Here is a 23,056-nt window from a genome sequence, read left to right as displayed (position 1 = left end):
AAGCAAGGAAGTGAGCATGGATGCATCTGAACAGAAGAGCATTCAGTATTTCCTAAGAGCACAGATTGTTTAGTTCATATCCAGGACAACACAAGATAATATCATTTTGTGATAGACCATTAAGTATTTTTAACTGCGTAAAACTGAGTCAAGCCGATATTAAAACCTGAAATGTATAAGCGTAAACCCAGAGGCTTTCTAAAGGCAGACTGCTGTTAAGTTTGTTTCCTTTCCAACTAAAGCAATGCAAGCCATCTTTTAATAGATACACATATACTTTAAAATATACTCTGTATTAGTAAGTTTTATTCCGTTTATACTGGAGTAAGATCGTGGTACATTATGCACTCAAATTCTTTAATATAAATCTTAAAATGAATAAAATTCTCCTGAAGTAGCAGAGACAACTTTTACTTACTGCATTTTTGGGAACAATATCTTTCAATGAACACTGGACTGCTAAAGGAGGAACAGCTCCAAGTTCTGCCTCAATATTCTTATCTGGCTTCCTTACAAAGGAACAGATGTCATCAGGTTCAATAGTTAGCAAAGGAGAAGGTTCAGGTTGTTCAGCACCATCATACCTATTGCCAATGAGGAAAAAAAAAAAGTAGCACTAGCTACTGAAGCATATTTGCTGACTGTTTCTTAACAGAAAAACTCTTAAGTATCAACTCTCAAAGGACAAATGCAGAGGAACAACTCTTTGTGAGCATACCCTGAGAAAATGAAAGCTTCTGAACTCCCAACATCAATCAGAAATACTTCCATCACTGCCACATCACAAACTTTGTATCTTATTGGATCAGAAGGCTTCTCTTCTTTTTTACTTTTTCCAGGGATTAGTTTAGTGATAGTTCCACGACACCACATTCCGGTTTCCTTGCTCTTGATGAAAATTTGAACACCTACATGGAAGGAAAAAAAAAGCCTAAATTAAGAATTAATATATATTTTACACTGTATTATTACTGTTCTGCCTGACGTTCCGTTGTTGTCCATCTTCCACACAGGTAGTAAGATCAGTGCTGCTAAACAAAGACACAAAAACATTAATTACCTTGTCTTAGTATCTGTCTCTCCTCATTCATTTACACAATGTCTGTGCAGCTAGGAGACAGTTGGCTTATATTAACAAATCATTTCTGATAAGCCTTCTATACCTTTTACTGAAATGTCATTAAAGTCTAGTCAAGTCACAAATAGTTATGTCAAAGTCACATAAGAAAACCTGTATGAAGAAAGTCTACCCCACAAACATCAAAACATTCGAAGATGTACATACTTCACAAGTTCCCTACTTCTGCATAACATACCCAAGCTCAATTTTCATCTCCAAAATTCAGAAAAAACACACTAATAAAACCACCTATACTTTCCAATGTGATTTTTGATTCTGCTCTGTATTCAGGATTGTAACATACTTTTTATCACTTTTCTGAACACCTTCTAGAAATAAGTAACATTGTCAACATGTAAGGCCGAGTATTTTTTTTAATTACTTAGCCATATATTCTTATTTTGTCTTTCATTTTATTTGCAGAATGGTTCCTATCCAGTTAGTGAACTGTAAACATAGATCATCTACCTACCAGAAGTGGCACGCTGCTTGCATAAGAGAAAGCAAATTTACTGAGGTAATTAAAGAAGAAGTCTGTTCATTACAATCGGTATTCTAAAAAAGACCTTAATAGCTAACAAGCATCACCTAACACTGGAAGACATCAACGTTTACAGCCAGGTGTGTTCCTGCTGTTTCTTTATACACTGGATTTGGTAAGGTCAGTTAGTGAAGAAGCTTTTTTCTGTGTTTCCGTAATTTCCATTTTTAAGATTTAATACAAGTCTACTTTACAAAACAGTTTTAGTTGTCGATTTCAGAACACCTTCGCTTGGTAAAGAAATTGTGAAGGAAAAAGAAGACATACTAAAGGATGGTATTTTAAGCTAGCTCACGCATTTAGAAATGACTCATTTACCTAGTTCCAAAACATCTGAAGGCAAGAGATAGGAACTTTTACTACAACAGAAGTTATTCAATTTCTCCTCCAAAAAAACACCTTCTTTCTTCTGCGAGTACCAACGAATATAGAAGTGGCATGGATTTACAACATGGCTTACAAACACTAGCTCTGATGAACCTGAGCAAGACAAAAAAAACAACACACTGATCAAACGCTGTCCAAGTGACTCCAGTGAGACACTATTAGACATGGGATTAGTTATGTTGCAATCGTGTAATATCTCATTACCTCAAACAGCTTTCAATGTGAAGTCTGCTTGCACTTGTTTCAAGCGAGTTACATGCTTGCCTCCTGATTAAGTTTGTTCTTTTTAATGAGTAAGAACTACCTCCCCTGAGCCACCCTGCAAAACTGAAGGCTGTCTCAATACTTACACAGTGGCCTCCTGAACTTAGAGGTAATCCAGAGCTTTTATTCCCTCTATTTAACAGAGAAGTACAAAGCTCCTAGAAAGTAAGCTGGAAAGCTTAATAAACCTGCTTCCGAGAACAGAAATCCTATGCGCTTTTGTACAGCAATTCAGTGTTACTACATCAGTCTCTAGCTTGTCCCAAGTAGACTAGGAAAAGCATGTATTTTACTTTGCTACATCACTGATAAGGCTTTGAATTGTGCTTTCCATAATCCAAAAAGCTCTAGAACACTTATTTCATCATATTACTAATAAAACTGATCATAGCAAACAATTCTATGATAATTTCAACTCTGGGATCTGATTTTCATAGTGTATTCACGACAGAAGCCCAAACTTAAGAGCCTGGGAAGGCTCAGATATAACTGATGTTTCTCCACAAAAACTCTTTGTGCTGTAATGAAGCGGCAGCGAACTCTACAGTTCGACTTCACTATGGGCATTAGAATTTCTCTATGATGTACTTCCACAGAAGTTACGAATTCAAACTACTTGCATTCCCTACTACTGTGCCACAACTCTGACAAAGCAGCTGGTGAATGTACAAGTTATTTGAAAGCTAATGCGCTGATGCCACCACATCACTTATCTAACACGTGCTGAGACACTGCCAATATTGAGTTTCTGAGAGTTGCTTGGGACTTTGTGCCACAACTCTGACAAAGCAGCTGGTGAATGTACAAGTTATTTGAAAGCTAATGCGCTGATGCCACCACATCACTTATCTAACACGTGCTGAGACACTGCCAATATTGAGTTTCTGAGAGTTGCTTGGGACTTAGTGTATTACATCTTCTAATCAAGTCATTCTAGAACAAATGTCAAAAGTGGGATAGTTTTTACATTGGCAAGGAGAGCTGATTAGGGAGCATTTCTGCCAAGTTACACTGCTAGTGCTAATGACATGAGCAGTATAAGCACCTTCCAGACTAATCTGAACTCGAAGGAATTCAGGAGCCTGGTGACTGCTCTTACACACCAACAAGTATGTGTTAACTAGCCAGAATCTCTGGAATCAGAATCTCTTTCTAGACAGGAAAATCACTAACCAGCTTTGTGTTCAGAACGTGTTTCCTTCTTGGAAAGTTTCTTCCTCCATTCATTGTGGCGTTCCGGGGGAAGCTCTGTTTATTATTTTAGGAGAGAAGTTTAGTCAATTAGATTAGGTGATTTATTTACACATATGCAGTAAAGCAGCAAGCACAATACATAGGTTACACGTACTGTATTAACACTACAGACTGGTAAGAACTTCCTAACACTTGTACTCATCATACTACTACACAGTATTGGTTTGTATCACATGCTATCACGCAAATTCTGCTGAGGATTTTGGGGTTATACACGTCTGGGTATGCAAGCTGAAGGACACCAGGTCATTGGAAGGAGAGCCCAGCTCTGTAGGTAAGGGCTTTACTATCAGGATGGCCAATAATTAGACTTGAGGGGAAAACAAGGGTAATGCTTGCATCCCTGCCCCTCTAACTTATCCTTGAAAGCCCTCCCAAGGTCTGTTAGAGTAACTATTAGCTGACTCCAAGGATGCCTGGATTAAAAGGTAAGGAGCTCCTTTGACAAGTATTACTGTAATTCAATAGCATGGATTAATTAGTGATGGGTCAAGTTCATTGTACCCACACATCTGAAAAGTCTGGGGCATTTCATGGACACAAGTATTTATGCTTTTAATTCCCCACTTTGCTTCCTAGGCCCTCTCTGGGGTTGGCACAGACCAGCTGGAAATTTGTGATCCTTTTTTTTGTGTGTAACCATTTTCATACCTGGTGTGACTGAAATAGATATAGAAGCTATGTATAAATGGGCACACACTAAATCCAGTGTTACAATCCCATCATGAAGACAACTGAAGGCAGGCCTAACTCATTTTACACTGCTTCTTGAAGGATTTTTCTGACCATTTTGTTAAGTCCACTGAGATTATTGAATATGCTATTTTAGACAGCTGGATCAAGAAATTTATCCCACCCTCAACACAACATAGGCTTCCACAAATGCTCCTACATATCATCCCCACCTTCTCTGAGTGACCAACCACAGACTGTTAAACCCAGTATGTTTGTGGAGTAATGAGAAAAAGAACATGCTGAAGTTAAACAACTTCATTATGGAAGAATCCCACACTATCTGTTGACAAGAACACAGAGGAAACAAGAACTCAGGGGGGACTGGCAATCTACACTCTCCACTGTGAGAGTGCATCTGTCTCACATTAAGCAAGAGGTTTTCTGCCCTTGCAGCACTGACAGCATCTGTATTTACAAAATTGAGATGAATGTGCATATGTCCTCCTGGAATACTCCAACAGCATCTATTTACACCAAAGCAGGCATCCTCTCAACTGCTTAAATGCTTTGGCAGTTCTCAGCAATGGTGTATGGTGCTTCAACAGATGTGCAGAGCTCCAGGAATGATACCTCACTCAGGTACAAACAGCTGGAAAGGCCACTAATGTCACCTGCCTCCTCTAAGTAGCCCCATGTCACTGCTGGTGGTAGTTTCTCCCACTTCAACATTACAACCTTCCAGTATTCATTTGGCCTTTAAATAAGCTTACCCTGTACCTAAGGCTTTTGAATATGCGCATAAATAGGTGAAAACTTCATTGCAAGCTGAAGGAATTTGTCTTATTGTCACATTTCAACTGCTTGGAGAAAAACCCTTAAAAGTAAGCTCAGGGAGAAGCCTGTCACTCCTACATGCAATGTGACAGAAGCACTCCAGGAATGAGTACTTTTGGAAGGAACCCTCTGGGCATACTCTGTCTGAAGCATGGAAGGCTACACTGATCTACAGCCCCTTGTTTGGTGCCTGATCTAAAAGATTTCCTCTACCACCTCATCTGCCCTTGCAATGACATCATTTGAGCAACAACAGGTAGACAGCACATGCTAAAATCCTTTGTGTTGAGTGACAGGAGCACATAAATTTATCCTGAATTCAAGGCAGTGTGAATACAAGACAGCAAGCTTCATGATTTGTTGTTTCAGAGAGCACAGATTGTTAACACAGGCAGCAACTCCTTTATTAAGAAATAGATACTAGGATCTGAAGACACTAATATTCCTTGACAAACATGGGATGAATTAACAACGCTGAACAAGAACATAAAGGAGATGAACATTATCCCAACTTTTCACATTTCCATCTTTGCAAACATTATTCCTATGGACAGAGAAGTTGCCATCAGCTCAGACTAGGTGATTATTTAAGTCCAGGTCCTGTAGAGAGGCCAGATCTCTCACTCATACAAAGACTTTTGAAAAAAAAGCTATCAACACATGTTGAACAAAGGCTCAAATTTATAATTAAGTGCTAAAGTGCACCAAAGAAACCACTATTATTCAATACTAAACAGTTCAGGACAGCTTTGCTTTAGGAGAATTGCATCCAGCCCAAATACAGAACTTAACTGGCTTAGCTAGAATAGCCTCTAGGAACAAACCCTTTCCTGGCCTTAGACAAAGAACAAGGTTGTTTTGTCAGTGAGAATAACACAACATCCTTATCATGAAGTGGAAAGCAATTGCATCTACCAGTGTTGCTCTTTTCCAGTCTATGAAAAGGCATTCAGCAGTCAGACTGATCACCACAAACACTGATCAATTTTCCTGAAGATCTGCCATCAGTATAGTTGTTTTCTACTCTGTCTTCTGCTTAACTGAAACATAACTCAATACATTATCAAACTACAGTCCATTTTTCCATAAGCACTTCTGAAGTGCATTTGGTATCCTAATCCTGACCCAATCTTAACAGACTGCAGACTCAATCCCTAATTAGTACTAACTTCATTGCTACCAAATGCAACACAGATCTGTACTATCATCAAGTTGTTTTTTAAAAAAAATAATTTCAGGACCCTCGCAGTTAAACTGCAAACCATTTGAAATGCTCTCTGGATACCCAACCAGATCTGAACCCACTTAGGTTTCATTTAGTAACACAACAGTAGGTGTGTGCCAAAGGAGTGAGATCCATCACCAGATAAGAATGAAGCCTTTCTATCTTGTTCCAGGCAGAAATGTTTGATGGGACTTTTTCCCCCCCTCACAGAAACAGCAGTGAGGATTGTTGTTCCCCCAAGATCAAGGAACAGTTCATTATTTCTTCAGACTTCTGTGAGCGAGAAGTAAATTACCAGTTCCCTGAGTTGTTCCTTTATTTCAAAGCAGGTATGGCAATAGCTGAAGTACCACAGTATTAGCTCTTCTCAAAGCCAGCCATTGTTGGTTCTGAAGTGGCTTCATCCACTTTAATAGAACTGGAGAACGTGAAAAATCCAACTTCCCTACAACTCTATTGAGCTTACTTTTGTACCCACTCTAAGCAGAGATGTTGCTCTTCTCATTACAGCTGCACTGGTCACTGACCACCCCCCATAGTCCTCTTTTTCCCTCTTAAGTGATATTTCCATATTCCAAGTTATTGGAATGCCTTCTGCCCTGCCACCTCCTAGACTCTACTTTGGAGGACTTTTGCAGGACTCATTCCAGTATGCCACTGACTGCCAGTACTGCAGGGTCCAGGACTGGGCACAGCACTCTGGATCCAGTCTTGTTGAGCACCTACCAGAGGGGCAGTACCACTGGCTGGACCTGTGAGCTATACTAACACTGTCCTGGAAAAGCTAACAAGCTGAAGAACTTAACTGATGTTGCCAGGTAAGGTATGACAATGCCTTCATGCCTTCAAAAGATTCAGAAGCCCAGCAAACTGCCAGAACAGAGCCAATGACATGCTCTGAAGGGGACTAATGATTAAGAGAGTTGAAGAACCATCCAGACAGACATGAAAATGTTTGTGAGAAAGCCTTCCCTAAGGCAAGCTGAATGAAGTGAAAGATGTACTACAGGAGTTCAAAGGAAGATAAAGTACAATACAGTCATCACTGCACAGCTTGCACTAAGCTAACGACAAATAACATTGTGCTTGCCATCTGAACACTGTAAGCATCAGGTATTCAGGAACTTACTTTCCAGGTCATCTTCAAATACTTCTTCTATGATGACATCTGGGCTGGACGGGCTCTTGGGTGGAGCAGGAGTGTTCTGATGAGGTACCACAGGAAGTGATACTTGTACTTGCACATTTTTCACTGCACTGAGAACACCAGGTTTATTTGCCCGAGCCTTTATTTTACTTTCTCTGCAAGGTGGTGGAATTGTATTGTCTACAGAGAGCTGAGTATCAGAGCTTGGCATTTCTTTTTTGTCACCAAGGCTAAGAGCATTCTGTCCATTATCTTCACTGTATTTGGAAAAAGGTTTATTATTAGACACATTAATCCAATCTGTTTTCAGAGAAGCACACAAGTCAAACCAGAGGTTTTATTAAGAAAATATCACTATGTTCTGAAAACGCCTCATGAAAGCTCATTGAAACAAAACTGTATTATGTAGTTTTTCCAATACCAAGACAGCAGCACAGGATTTCTGAAACCTAGAAAGAATTGGCACAGAACTGGTACACGTTGTTGGGCACAGCTGAGTACACAGAGTTGTCCCTGCTTCAATAATCACACAGCACAGGTATGAACACAAAGCACTTGAAAAACATTAGTGTGAAATGTTCATCCAAAAAAAAAAAAAAAGACATGCTACATGTCTTACTACTGACAGTTACAGTCAGTAAATCTTTTTAACATAACCAGTGCTGACCAGAAGAGCCTTCACAACAACTCCATTCCATTTTAAGTTTTTGTCTAAGAGTACAGGAAAAAAATGAAAAGGACAAATATGAAAGCAATTGTAACTTTTTGATGTCACCTGTTCTGGCATACATGCTCAGTATTTAGATCATGAAGCTGGAATACTACAAATTCCAGTATTTGTTGATCTGAGATTTATACTTTCATGAACCAATTTTCATATGCCAAAATGATAAACACTTCTATTATCAATCAATGTTAAAGCTGATAAAACAGCATAAAAACTAGGGAATATAGTTAAGTGAAAAACAAGTAAAACTGAAACGGATCAACTGGAATGCTAACACAAGCATTTAACAAAAAGTTTTGGTTCTTTACACAAAAACTAATAAGCACAGACTTTTTAAAATTTAGTCTCCAATAAGTATTTACCTATTAAGAAACAATTAATTACTGTACCTGTTCCTCTTCATTAAGAAATACTTACTATCCAGATGCTCCCCTCTGTATCTTCCCCAGATTCTTTAAAAAAGATGTGATCTCATCACAGTTCAGGAGACATCTCGAGAGAAGAAACATTACAAATATCTGTATCACTGATGTATGACACCTATATATCAAACATGTCTTGTGCAATACATGTCTTTCAGCACAAAATGCAGTATTTTACTCCTCCACGTCATATGTGATTAGCTACTCTAATTTCACTTCTATGAATCTATTTGGTTGCTCATTTGTTTTCACATTCACACTTAGAACTCTCCTGCCTCTTGCTCTACTCATATAGAGAGTGATTCTACATTACTTACTGAATTTCTGCATCTTAACCTACCACCTTGAGTTTCTTCTTACATACTGGTATCTTTGAAGTTAAAAAGTTGTTTTATTAAAAAAAAAGAATTAAACCAACGTTTTCCCTACTTTGTAGTTTGAAGAGTGTTTAGAAGTTGCACAAGTCTGTCAGAATATATTAATGCATGTATTTGCTTATATAGCTTCAAATTTTTTGCTTTCTCCTGACACCTCAGATGAAGGCAATCATGCCTTTTCAGCAGTATGTTTGTACACACCTGAACTAGCAGTTTCAGAACTATTTAGGCCATTAATTAATGCCACTTAACTGTTAACCAGACAACTTTTGTAATTAAAATAACAAGCACACCTATTTATCTGCCAGTATACCTCCCACTCCAGTCGTTTACCTTGGAGATGTTTTTTCCTTCAAACTACTCACTGCTGAGAGCTCAGCATCAACTGGCAACTTCAAATCATGAATAACCTGAAATTAAGGAGCGCAGTCTTAGTCCGCAATATACAGAGAGAATTATGCAGGTGCCTATTAACTATGATATGACAGTCTGAGTCTAACATATTTAATTCTACCAAAAAGTTTACTCATTAACAGCCAATAGCCAACCGTTAGTCGTATACAGTCAGTTATGTCTTGCACTAACAAGGCTTTGACACTTTGGGATTTTGCAGCTGTAGCATGTGCCTAGAAGCAGGAGTTGGAATTTCCTTTTACATAAACAGCCACTGGGAAGGTAAATTCTAAACAAAAAAGGTGGGCACTAGCCTCCAGAGTTCACACTGAGCAAACAAATCCATGAAGAAAGGAAGGATTGGAATTCCTTCCTGGGTCAGATGAGAGAGACCAAGTTTCTTCACATGGAAAGCAATAAGTGACTGCAGTTTGAAAAAATCAAGCTGCATGCAAAAATGGCTGGTGACCTATTGTTACTTTTTTTCTTCTTAACACAAGGACTACAAAGACTCCAAATCAAAGAGCCAGGTGACAGACTTAGAATGACAGAGGGAACAACTCTATACACACCTCATTACAAGTACCAGAACATGGAACAAGCTGTCACTACATATGACAAAGTACAGATGTATACAAATACACAATGAAAACCCTTAACCCCTACATGCCCAGGTTCTTAGGCTTTTCCTGCAAGCACCTTCTCTGTTTACACAGACAGGAAACCTCAGTGCCAGGAGCTTTGCTCTGATACAGTACAGCAGGTATCGTGCTCCTACAAGCAGAGGCTATGACAGGGAACAAGCATAGATGCAGAGGCCTGGACCAGGAGAACAGACTGAGCTCTGGCATCATTCATTCAGTGTGAAGGCTGGAGAACTTTACAATGGGGAAGACTTGAGTCTAAGATCTTGAGAACCCTTTCACACAGTACTGGCTCAGCTTCCTGTCATTCCCCTCCATTTGCCATTGCCAATAGCAAGCTCTTTGAGACCAGGCCCACCTTTTTTGTTTCAATTGAGTCACAAGACTTATTTGTGACCAAGGCCAAATTTAGACTGGCAGTGCATGTGTAGAGATGGGTTGGCAGAGTACATGACTGTAGAAATTTCAATATTTAAGTCAAACTAAGAAAACATCATGGAAGCTTTCAACACAAATATGAGTTTGTTCTTCACAAAAATTTCACAGTAACTACCTGAGCCAGATCACAGTAGGTTCTTATATTAGGTGTAATTTTTAATACCCTTGCCATCCTAATGGCACCATTCAAGACTTTTTTCTTCTCTTCAATTAACTGCTTAGCTTTTGCAACGTCAGCACTGTAGTTGTTGATGCCCTCCACTAATTCTGCACACAGTTCCTTTTTCCTGTATTAAAAAAATATTACTTTTCAGAATTCACTAAGTACTCAGCAGTGCAAATACCAACTTTGCCTATGAAGTACAACTGCCACTTATACCACAAAGTGGATGCATCTCACAGAAATACCATTATTCTTATAGTTAGGTGCAGACAGCACAGAAAGCTAAGATAAATCAGGGGAAGCAGAACAGTTCACAGCCGTGAGCCTTTTTCTGTGAAGAAACTTTGTTTAAGAACACGTCCACTGAAGCCTACAGGTACCTCCATATGCATCCAGCTGATAATCACAGAAAGTCCTGAGTTGGAAGGGACCCACAAGGATCATCAAGTCCAACTCATAAAAAAATGATAAGCTTAATGGTTGGATTAAAGATTAGATGCCCCTTGCAGAGGTACTACTGTACTACTAAGCTTTGCAACAGACATGCACTGCTTAAAGTACTGCTTTAATGTATAAAAAGCTGAAGACAAACATTCTTTAAAAGAATCGTTCTTTTTTTTAAACCAACTTGAACACTTGCAGAAAGCCTTTATTCTTCAAGTTATTCTCGTTAAACTAATCATTCCCCTAGTGGCAGCATCACCCCCACCCCCCAAGCTATTTCAGGAAAAAAAGTCATTTATGCTATTCTGAGATTTTCTTTGAAAGCAGAAGCTGAGCATACTACTGGTTTCCAACCACACAAGCTAGCTTCAAGAACTAGATACCACTATGAAAGAATACTGTGTAACAGTTAAATACAGGTATTATGAAGTACTGTACTAAGAAATCCTGGAATGTAATTCTTTTATCTGAAGAACTCGCCCATTGCCCCCTATCTCACAGATGAGAACATTACCTTGACAGGACAGAAGTTACAAGCTCATCAAATTTTCTATCTGCAGTTTCTGCAACTTTGTCTCCTTCCTGCTTCATTTTCAATTCGAAGCACTTCAGCATCTATTCCATTCAGTATAGAGCGAACATGTTTATTCATGATTTTTTAAACTCAAAAAACAGAACAGAACCAAAGAATGGCCAAACAGCGATGAACACTCCAGCATGAGGAATTAACACCAAACTGTGCTGTGATTGGTACAAAGGAGAGCAAACCAATCAGAGGATCATTACACAAATACAATGGAAGAATAGCTATAGATCATTAATCATTTTGTTTTCTTTGACTTCTAGTCAGCTTGCACTGTCTGGATTTTCATGGCCACTGAAGTGACCAGATACAACAGGCAAAAACCAGAAACTGGAACACAAGTTCTGCCTGAGCACCAGGCAGCACTGCTGTGCTGGGTGGGTGACGGAGCCCTGGCACAGGCTGCCCAGAGAGGCTGTGGGGTCTCCTCCTTGTGGATCTCCAAAAGCCGCCTGGACATAGTGCTGGGCAGCCTGCTCTGGGTGTCCCTGCTTGGGTAGGGCTGGCACCAAGTGGCCTCCAGAGGGCCCTGCCAACCCCAGCCATCCTGGGATCCTGTGATCTTGGGCCCACTGCCCCACTTTCTTCATGACATTCTAACACAGCACCATACACAGGTAGTTAGCAAGCTAAGGTTCCTACTGTTTAAACTCACTGTGAGCACCTAGAAAAAAAAAGTAAAATTATTCCTGCAGCTAAACAGGTGGTTTCTGTTGCTATAGCTACATCTAATGAAGAGATTATGGGGGAAAAAAATCTCAGTAATACAACTGCTTTGGCGATACTCAGCCTTTGCTGACAAGCTGTTAGAAGACCCCAGTTGTAAATGCATGAGTTGTTAGAGCTGCTGAAATGCAAGGATTTTACAAGATGCAGTTAGTATCTGAAGCAGGTAGTTAACCTAACTTTGCTTAACTGGCAGATCAGCCACTGCAACAAAACAAGTTAGAGAGGGAATAGAAAGTGGGTTTTAGTGACTCTCCATGCCAAACAGAATGATCCAAAAGCTTAAAGTAAAATCACTAAACACCTCCATGCCTGTGTATCTTAGAATACAAATGGAATGTAAAATGGTAGACAAATGCAAGCCGTAACACCTTTTCTTTTCTACCTTTAAATCCAAGAAGCAAGAGAAAACACCAATTAACTTAGCTGCCAAAGCAAAAGCAAGTGTGATTTCACCCTGATCTGAGGAAACAAACTCAGTACTTTCAGTTTTGCTTATACATGGTTGTGTCTAATACACAGATATACCTAGGAACAAGTTACAGACATGCTCAGGTACTCCTCACAGTCCAGAGTTACGTGCTGTGTATTCACAGAAACAGTCCAAACAGCTGAAGTACAGAAGTTTAAACATGCTCTTAGTGCCTTTAACAGTACATTTCCGTGCGTACTCAAGACAAAAAGCTTTAATCAAGGCTAGTACATAACATTTCAGGATTTCAATATTTTCACCTACCTCATCTGCATCTTGCAAGCGGCTGAGATTACAAAGACCTATCCACAAAGCTTCATCGATGTCTTCCAGAGTTTTGTTTTCCTGGGGAATGAAAGCAAGTTGATTGGAAAGATAGGCTATACACAGTTCCATTTTTGACAGACTTGAGGTAGGTGATCCTAGTGAACTTCATATGTCTCTGACTAGCTCCACAGCTGCTAACAGGCATGGAATAGCTTGTAAACATAATTCAGGTGGGCTAAGAACATTACTTTGGAGTATCTGACTGACTCTGTATAAGATTTTGCTAAATACATAAATATTTGCATGCATACACAAAAGAATAACAGAATCAAAGGAAGCATACAGAAAAACCAGGACAAAGTCCCAAATACAACGCAAAGAAAGCATGCAGGAGAGAATAAAGGAAATTCTGTGGCTTAGAGAGAAGTGCTGCATTAAGGAGTTTTACTTGGGGGAAAAAAAACAGCAAGAAACTGTTATAAACTCCGTGTAATGCTGATGTAAGAGCATGAAATTCTCCAGTATGAACTGGAATAGAAGTAAGTGTATACACATAAGTGTATTCTTCCACCACTGACATTACTGAAGTTTGTGTTAAGAGGGCTGGCATTTTGCTAACTGATCATCATCAGTTGAAGATGCCTCAAAGAGTCAGGGCTAGTACTAGTAAAGTCTGTCGCTATTGGGAAACCCATTTCCATTAGATGTCTGTTAAGTTGCCTTTGGCAAATATCTTCATTTCTAAAGGGTTACTTATTAGTTAAGAAATACAAGCTAAAGAAAAATTAAAGCTCAAGTTTGAAAACCTGGAACAGTTCTGCCTCTGATCAAACAATCAGATAGGTGGATGAAAGTGCTGCCATAGCATGATCTTGATTTTTTTTTGTTTTTTAAGATGCTTGTTAATACCTTCATCTCTAGAACAGATACACAACTAATGGAGCTGATCAGCTCAGATCAACTATGTCTCCTCTTCAAGAGAATGTTAAGAGCAGAAAATCCTCCAAGTATTATTCCTAGCACACTTAACCTCCAAGTTACAAGTTCCAACAACAACCAACCTGAAGACATAAAATATAAGGAGACATAAGGTTAAAGCACATGGAGTAACATATAACCCATCTACTTCATGGTTATCATTATGGTGACAATAAATATCCTTTCAAAACATGGATATTGTGAGGAATGTTTTAACAATTCCAATTCGTGTCCATAAAGAATAATTCTGTTTGAATCCTGTCTGCCTCTGGGCCCTGCACTGGCAATTTAGTTCTTGAACCACAGATGCAGTGTGTCCCAGTCTCCCCCTCATTCTAGTCAATTTATCACGTCTTCAGAAAACACTCCTTAAATTTGTGAACCTGTTTGCTTTTGTTATTCCGGACTTCTATTTCTAACAGTTACAGCCTTTTTTCCTGTCTTCTTCGAGATTAACTTAACACTGCTATAGATGTGCCTGTGAATGGCTGGGGAAGAATGTTTTAATTACTCGTGAAGCGTCAAATAAGAAAGCTGTTTGTGTTTGATGTCTGGGAGTTTCAGAACAACTGATAACAACTAGTGACTGTTATGAGATCCTTGGTATCTGGCCAGGGGGGCCAAGAGATTAAGAGGAAGAAAAAAGAAGCTGAAGGACGGTTGGGAGACAAGACCTGTGGAGAGTGTACAGAGAGTGTTCCATAAACTTGGAATAGTGCCGAGTAAGTACAAAGGGTGAGAGGAAGACTACGAGCCTTCAGCATGAAAGACCCCTAGAGACCCCCAGAGGAGACTAATGCGCATGCTCCAGTAGGAGGGACTGGACCCCGGAAGCTAATTATAATAATCTATTTTTTTAGAAGTAGTAACGAATATGTATTAGTCTAGGTGCATAAAAATCAGCTGCTTGATGTAACTGGTGTGCGTCCTGGTAGAGCAGAGACTCCCGGTGCACCCAGCGCTGTTTGCTTACCTCTATTCCTTTATATTCTTTTAATAAATCCTATTTTTTTTATTTAATCCTAATTTGAATCCTGAGCCATTTATAACAGTATTCTCATAAAGTGATCTAAGAAGTGATCCTGCCAGACTTTGAAGTCACCAGCCACAAATAAAGTACCCTGGAGAAAATAACGGAAAAACACAAAAGCAAGCAGAAGCTCATCAAGATTAGACTATGATCTCAAGTTACTTTTCCATCCTTTGAACTCATGATGCGGACACCGTTCTCAACTTTCTCAAACAGACAGCTTCTGTTCACGGAAGTTCAACTACCATCAAAGGACTGCTTATGACCTCAAACATGATATACTCTGAAGATGACTTCAGATGATTTGGTTTAGTATTTTATTACCATAATATATTGAAGTTTAAGATAACATGATTCAGATTTCTGATAAATCTCCCAAAGACATTCAGAAAAGAACAATTTTCAAACTTTAACAGGCACTAACAAAAACTGTATTAGAAAACAAGCATATGCAATTAAGATACTTTCAAGGTAACCATACAGGAGAGTCTCCATGCAAGAACATGGGATTGGCAGAGGATGTTCCATTAATTCCCATTTTATTGGAACTTTAAAATATGCAACAAGCTAGCTTATTTGTTGCCTTGAACTTCACAAACCTCTTTCAGAAAGATCACGTTAGAAAACCTAACAATGTTTTCACAGATCCATTTGTCCCATCATGTTGCCTTGATAAACCACTAGACTGCTTTAAGGATGCCCTGTAGTTGTCCTCTATTTGCAAAGAAAACCCCAAAATCAAATACTGTGAAACTTTTTTTAAGTTCAAAACACCTGATTGTTCAGCTGGCTGTGCTGTCTTCCTCAGCTACAGCCTGGTTAGGTGTGAACAGCATTTTAAATAAAATGAACAAACTTCAGTCAAATTATTTTGTTAACACCATAGTTGTACATCAAACCCATAACAGAATAGAAGAATAGCACTTAATAGTTAAGGTTGCAGGTTTGTGTGTTTTAAGAAATGCAGTATTAATTATGCTTACAAAAAAAGTAACAAAAAGAAATTCAACGTTAACGCACCGTGTCTGCTGATGGAGCTACACCTGGTTTACAGCTTAGCCCACTATCTGAGGAAATCAGGCACTGAACACCTTTCTCTTCGGTGTTGGAACTGAAGGGCCTGCAAAACAGAACTTTAAGGAAAAACCCACCCACATAAAATAAAAACAAACTTCCCTGAAAGATGTTAATACACTATTTGAGCATTTCAGAATTTGTCATTAAGCACATGTGCACAACTGTTCTTAGAACAGTTCAGTTTACATGGTCATGTTCTAGACATACCTCATTCTTTTGTTAAGGTCCCTTCCTACCAGCATCACCTTAAAATTCAACTGTATCATCTATTTTAGCTTACAATTTATCTTACAAAAAAAGACAGGAACAACAGCTTACAACACAGTAGTGATTTTTCACTCTGATGAAACTGAAATGCATGCCCATTAATATTCCAAGATTCACTTCTGTTGCCCATGTATTTTCTTTTAGCTATCCCATCAGGTATTAGGCTGTTTAAGTTCTTCTAGTACAAGGCAGATTATACCAAAACAATATAGGAAGCCTCTTAAATTCTGTTGTCTGGTCATACGGCTCTCTTGTGAAGTACATGGTAGCAGTAAACAGCTGTCAAGACCCTCACAAAAAAAGCCTGCAAAGAACAACTGAACTGCAGTAAGGAAGCAGCGTTGTTTCTTCTACAATCCACTTTGTTTGATGGACTGTGGGAGGACTTGGCAAACACTGCTGCACAGGCTGACACCCATACATGAAATCTTAAGTTTTATTTTGGTCAAGTTTAGGTGCAGATAAGATGGTAAGGTGCATCAATCTCAAAATATTAATTCCCATGCATCCCTTACACTCATCTAACAAAACCCTAAGAATTACCTGGAACTATTTTTATATGAAGATGACTCTCCATGGCAACAACAGTCAGGGAAACACACTCTCTTTTAAGACTTCAAGTTCACATAGCCTAGATAGCTAAGTAAATGTAATACGACAATACCAAGGAACTTTGCCAGCATCTAATTTTGGTATTTCTAGTAATTGGTTACCTAAGCAGTAGGTGCAATGGTGCCAGTAGCAGCTGGAGATGCACTCTTATCAGAGTTACCACGAACAGCATTTAAAACCTTCAGTCCCAAGTATTTCAAGTTAAACCAAGCCTGTTTTTTCCCCCCCTTTCAATGAAATACTACTTATATTTAGATGCTAGAAACACAGGAGGCCCTCAGTGCTTGTCTGATGCCCTCAATTAAGTTGTGTTTTGGTTGCACCAGGCAGCCATCCTGAGAACACATTGGTAAAGTTTGTTACATTAAAAAACAGAAGCAAAAAAATCAGCTGGAGAAATATTTCTGGAATTTCTTACTCAGTCAATTCCCACCCCAGTGTGGCATCTAACCACATTAAAAAGTTAGGCTTACCTTCCTAGATCTTCTGAGCTGCTACCACTCAATCCAAGTTTAACATCCAATTTGGGCTGAATTCAGAGGGAAAAGTAAAACAAATTCAAATACAGGGTAAAATCAAATTCCCACTGTAAACAGCCTACAAACCCCTTCTCACCTTCAGCAAACCACCCCCCACCCCACATATTCCAATAAGGCCAAGCTTCAAAACGAGCACTGTTGATTGAGCAACAAAACAGATTCCAAGCTGAAGTTTGTAGTCAATATATCATTGCAGTAGTGTTTCTAGTAAATGGAATGGCAATTTCCTGTTTGCTCTTAGTACTTTTCCCCACTGTTACGCCAAACTAGTAAGTGCTTCCAGTATACTGCAACAGTGAACTTTATTTATTTTTCAGTAATTTTACTGAAATAACTTCAGTAGAGTTTAATGACTTGGTTTAATTACCTTGAATATTTGTGTTTTGCAATAGCAGCTGAATTTGAGTTTCACAATGGAAGTACCAGAATGGCCACACCCTACCTTTTAGATTACATTAAAAATACCTTGAAAAAAAAAATGCAGTTTGTCCAAAATGGCATTAGGATGTTGTAACACAAAGTATTCACAAGCAGAGCAGTTTTCTTACGTTGAAAGAGAGAAACATTCATAAGGCACACGGTACTGTTCAAACAGAAATTGTCTTTTAGAGAAATCTTCTTTTCACTTGGGATCTGACAGGGAGAGTTTTTTAAATACACATTTATACCAATTCTTTTTTGCACATTTATGTGCAGATGAGAAGCTAGAATGGAGTCAGCAACAAAGGACAATAATTGTAAAACAAGTTTTTCTAAAACCAGACTTTGGACAACGGGTGAGCACTTCACAGGGATATTGCACTGCTGGAAATGCTAGCAAAGACTTGCTGGCAGAGCACAAGTCTACGAAGGGCACACACTTCTCTGACTGGAGCCAGGCTTCAGCCACTTTCCATAGAAGCCTAGAGAATTCTGTAATACCATTTTGGAGCACTGCAGTAATTTCAGAACAGAAAGATTTACATCAACCTACCTCTGTAGAAAAGGAACCAGAAAAATCAGTCTCTTCATCCCCATCACTGATCTCTACAACAGCAAGCACAGGTAACATTTGACTGTGAGTGTTTAAGCTGGAAGGCATCTTAACAAGTGACACAAAAATGAATACATGATCACTACAATAGTTTTCTACAAATACATTACATCAACAGTAAGCCCAGATATGTAGATATGAAAGTTTAGATAGAATTACAGAAATTTATCTACCTTTAATGATTTAGGGCATTATCTGCATGATATGTATGTTATACTGCTGCTACATGAGGGACAAGAAAACCACATGGAAAAAAAGGCAAAAAGGCAAAGAAAACACATTGAAAATGCGTAGCCATATTGCAGGAAAAGACAAATTTCATGAAGCCTCCATAGATACTAGATACTCAAGATTTTACAAACAACCAAGCAAAAAAAAGAAAAAAAATCAAATCTGGCAGCTTGTTTATTATCTTTGTGAGACCACCTGAAACTTGAGAAATCTGGAACAATGAATATTGCACAACACAGAATTGCTGGCAATATAAGTCAAGAACCAAAAATCTCACCTTTCACACTTGTATCATTTAATATACAACACAAGTCACTTCTGTGACTTTCTTCTGTTAAGTCCTCTTCCAGTATCTTAAGGCACTGCCTTCAGAAATAAAAGCAGAGGTTTAAAATCTTTAGAGACATAAACCAAACATGAATTCTAACTCCCAGCTCTTAGAACTAAGCTCACTCGCTTTTTACCAGATGACATTATGCAGAAAAAAGATTCAGTTAATGAGACATAGAGCACTTGCACAGAACAATTATCCTCTTCTAACTCAAGGCAGATCATTACCTCCAACGATACTGAGTTTACTGCCCATGAAGGTGATACTGAAATTTTTAAGCGACCAGAACCAGTTTTCAGAGTCACTAGAACCACCGCTAACTGGCTATGTAACAATTTAAATCAATTTGTTTTATGTAGTTATTTAACCAAAAGCATATTGAATGTATCAATGCCTTATTTACTTGTAAAATACCTAGATCAATAGAAGATATTGGTAACCTAATAAGCCAGTATTTGAAAACATCCCAAGAATCATTTAAAATGTCATTCCTTGAAACCTTTACCAAATTCTAAAATACTAAGAACTCTGAAACTCTAAGTTCAACCTTTCCCAAATTTTAAAACTTAATGCATGCCATTACTGTACATCTTCATACATAAAAACTCATCTGCAACAACACACGATTCAAACATTACTTCTATGCTTCTTCAGTGCTACTTCCTAAAAATTACAGAGGCAGAACAGAAAGAACATGAAATCACTAGAGTAGTCTTAACGTTTACATGCCTTATAGCTTCCAATTTTCTTCTTGTAAGCTCCTCACCGCTGCCATCCATCGAGTCCTTTCTACTCATCGTGTGCCTGACTTTAGAAGGAAAAAAGAGAGAGACTTACTTCAACGCGCACATTACCTCACTTAACCAAATATAGATTACATCCCTTTGTAAGGATTGAAAGGAAAATAAGGAGACATGGAATTATCGTGAGGTGTGTTTGCCTTAGAAATCTTTTAAGATTAACAGAAGGCTGGTCCACCTGCCTCATGCTGCCCAGATACCCCACTAGACACATCCCAACCCTTACCAGTACGGGTTTCACAACCCTTTCCTGCTGGTTTACCTGCAGGCACAGCCCCAACACGGCCGCCTTTCCTGCGGGCCCCCACCGCTTTATAACGGGACCGCACCGGGACCGCCAGACAACGACCTCCGCCACCTCACAGCGCCGACGCAACACCACCACACGCTGCCCTTCGCGCGCCAAGATAGCGGCCCTCTCCGCCAATCAGCGAGCGTCTCGTCAGCCCGCCTGCCCCTTTCAGCCAATCACAGAGAGGCGGGAGGGGGAGGGCGAGGCAAGGCGGGGCTGTTGCGAAATGGCGTCCCAAGGGCTGGGCTGGTGACCGATTTTGAAAATGGCTTCTCCTTTTCTAGAAGCTTCGGGGTTACTTTATTCCAGATTTCTGTTTAATTCACCTATAGTAAAGTATAGTTAAACACACTGATATTCTCTCACAACTTTTAGACACTTTAAGTGCCAAATCATGAACTAAGCCAGCTGTCAAAGAAGCAGGTGTCCTAACAAGCCTTAGGTTATTCGAATCTTTGCACTGTTGGCACAGTAAATCTAGGTTCTACCGCAAGACCTTAACAGTGCTAAAAAAAAGTGTTTGTTAGGTTGGGGTTTTGACTCAAAAAGGCAAAATTCAAAAAGTGATGTGAAATTCGCTTAGTCTTTATTCACAATACAGACTAGTTCAATGGAAAAAAACAAATGAACATGAAGAAAGAATCAGTAAAGTTCAAAATTACCCAATTCTATGGTGCTAGCTCCTCAACTACTTTTAGTAAATTAATTAATTGAATACTCATACTTGAGTATGCTTTGCAGCATGACTTGGTTGAGAAGAACAGAAATTTCTACAAGTTATCCTTAAGTTGATTCAGTGCTTTCCCTCAGAAGCCCTCTTTGTTAACCAGGACCTGATTAAACTCAACGTTGTATGAAATTCTCATAGAGACTTGTAAAATTTTATAGCAGTGCCTCGTGTCCAGTCTGCATCTCTTTGCTGTGGTTTGGCCTACAGAAAATTTGTTTCTTGTAGATTTAGTAAGGCTGAAGGCTTCTAGGAGGTTGGGAGGGATATTTGTGTAAAGATCTTCAAGTCTAGGTCCTCCAAGTAGTGACTGATCCAGCAGTCTATAGTAAATTTGAACTGCAGACAGTGCATCAGTGAGGCTAACATTTATCACCTGCTACAAAGACACCAAAACCAGTTTATATTTCAATTTTGAATAAAGATTCCCAAATACATTCCCTTTCCAGACAGCTTTAGCAACATCACAAACTGCTGCCTTGACCCTGGGGTTTTCCGTGTGCTCCACCAGATCTGCTGGCCAGGGAACCTTGCATTAACCAGTCCCGCATCTCTTAACTCGCAGATGGCATCTTCTACGCTTAGACTCGAAAAGTGGACTCTTAATAATTTCAACCCTGATTAGGTAGCCACCATCTTTTCATCAAGATTTTTCTACACTTGGTAAATAGCAAAGTGCATAAAAAATAAAGACGCATCACTGCAAGAACAAACTCACACATATTACATCAAAAAGGCTGTGAGGCAGAAATGGGCCTTTAGATATTGTCAGATTTGTCAAGAAAAATACGATGCTGCTCACTGAAGAGGGCATTTGCCCAGTGAGGATACTCCCCAGGGAGGTAGATGACACCATTGAACAAATTAGGTTCAAACTTTCTTTAATACAAAAAGACCCATCCCTGCTGATTGTGCAGTCCCGGTTGCCATTTACCATCCTTATTGGGATGGTATTTTGAAACTCGATTACAACCAGCACTGAGAGGAGTCCATTGCAAAATTGCCCCACAACCTACATGACAGACTTTAACGAAGCATCCAGTCTCTATTAGGTGAACTCTAGTGGGTTGACATGTTTAATGGAAGTTACCAGGACTGAATAACAAATGTGACAGCTACCGATGGATTTCCACAGCTAGTACAGTGACTGCCATACCACAGCTGAATCAGTGGCAATGCTACAGACCTTGCAGATGTACCTCACCTAAAATACTCATCCCCAGCTTGTTCTCTGTGAGACTGCAAATCAGTATGTACAAGGCTGAAGTTGCACGTGTAATACAAATTCCTGTTACCAGTGTTTTTCAGAGTCAATCTCCAAAGTAGTTCTACAAAATATCAAAAGACAAGGATGAGAACTGAAATTCATATTTCTCCTTGACATCAAAATTCATAGACTCAATTTAGATACTGGTTCAATGGCATTTCATCATTTTTGCATCTTCAGTTAATTCATGTTTGACAGATGACAATTAACTCTCTTGTTTTCCGACCCACAGGAGCTAATCCCCCTCCTCCTGCACTGTAAATACCAGTTGTCTTTTCCCCTTTGATTGTCCAACCAATTATCTCAATGAAGTAAAAATCTTAGGAGTTTTCTCAGCTTCAGTTTAGCTTTGAAAATTGCTTCCTGTGTTTCAAAGGTGACAAAAGACTTGTGCACACAAGGTTTTGTTTTTATGTTCCATAATCTAAGCTAATTCCTGCTTAAAAAAAATCCTCTATTAATGCTACCTAAGAACACTGTGAATAATGACTGAAGTGTAAAATGTAGGGTAGGTGATGACAGACTTGTTTTGAATGTAGCTGAGAAAAGGAAACTATAGGAAAGATTATCTGAGTTAAAGGTCTAAATGAAATTTTAAACCAGCAGTGTCTAAGATTGTCTAGAAAGTAGCCTAACTGTCTCTGATGAGAAGCCTAATTAGTCCTAATTAGCTCTTTGGCGGGATGATAGTGCATCCTTGCTTTTATTTTTAGTTGCATTTAACAAATGAATGAACAATAGCAACAAATGCTCATGATAGTTAAGATTT

The 23,056-nt window shown here is 39.0% G+C and overlaps 1 protein-coding gene across 5 annotated transcripts in view; it reads right to left on the bottom strand.

Annotated features, from left to right (window-relative positions):
- Nucleotides 1-20,399, bottom strand: part of RNF17 (ring finger protein 17) — a 45,938-nt gene extending 25,539 nt beyond the window's left edge. For 3 of the 5 annotated variants that reach the window (XR_011092657.1, XM_068670791.1, XM_068670796.1), the window contains exons 1-10: nt 16,132-16,198; nt 13,101-13,181; nt 10,564-10,735; nt 9,307-9,383; nt 8,592-8,666; nt 7,430-7,704; nt 3,486-3,560; nt 1,980-2,141; nt 719-908; nt 419-584 (exon numbers count right to left, since the gene is read on the bottom strand). Coding sequence is in view for 4 of the 5 variants with exons in the window: in XM_068670791.1 (XP_068526892.1) it covers nt 419-584; nt 719-908; nt 1,980-2,141; nt 3,486-3,560; nt 7,430-7,704; nt 8,592-8,666; nt 9,307-9,383; nt 10,564-10,735; nt 13,101-13,111 (1,203 nt within the window). In the remaining variant the exon portion in view is untranslated. Of the gene's footprint in view, nt 1-418; nt 585-718; nt 909-1,979; nt 2,142-3,485; nt 3,561-7,429; nt 7,705-8,591; nt 8,667-9,306; nt 9,384-10,563; nt 10,736-11,569; nt 11,671-13,100; nt 13,182-16,131; nt 16,232-17,540; nt 17,597-18,579; nt 18,633-19,147; nt 19,233-19,926; nt 20,010-20,263 lie in introns of those variants that run through there. The other 2 variants (XM_068670814.1, XM_068670802.1) reach the window with 2 other exon arrangements.
- Nucleotides 20,400-23,056: the final 2,657 nt, after the last annotated feature.

The sequence above is a fragment of the Anas acuta genome, chromosome 1 (assembly GCF_963932015.1).
Source record: "Anas acuta chromosome 1, bAnaAcu1.1, whole genome shotgun sequence".
Classification (NCBI taxonomy): Eukaryota; Metazoa; Chordata; class Aves; order Anseriformes; family Anatidae; genus Anas; species Anas acuta.
This window is presented reverse-complemented; position numbering and strand designations above follow the sequence as displayed.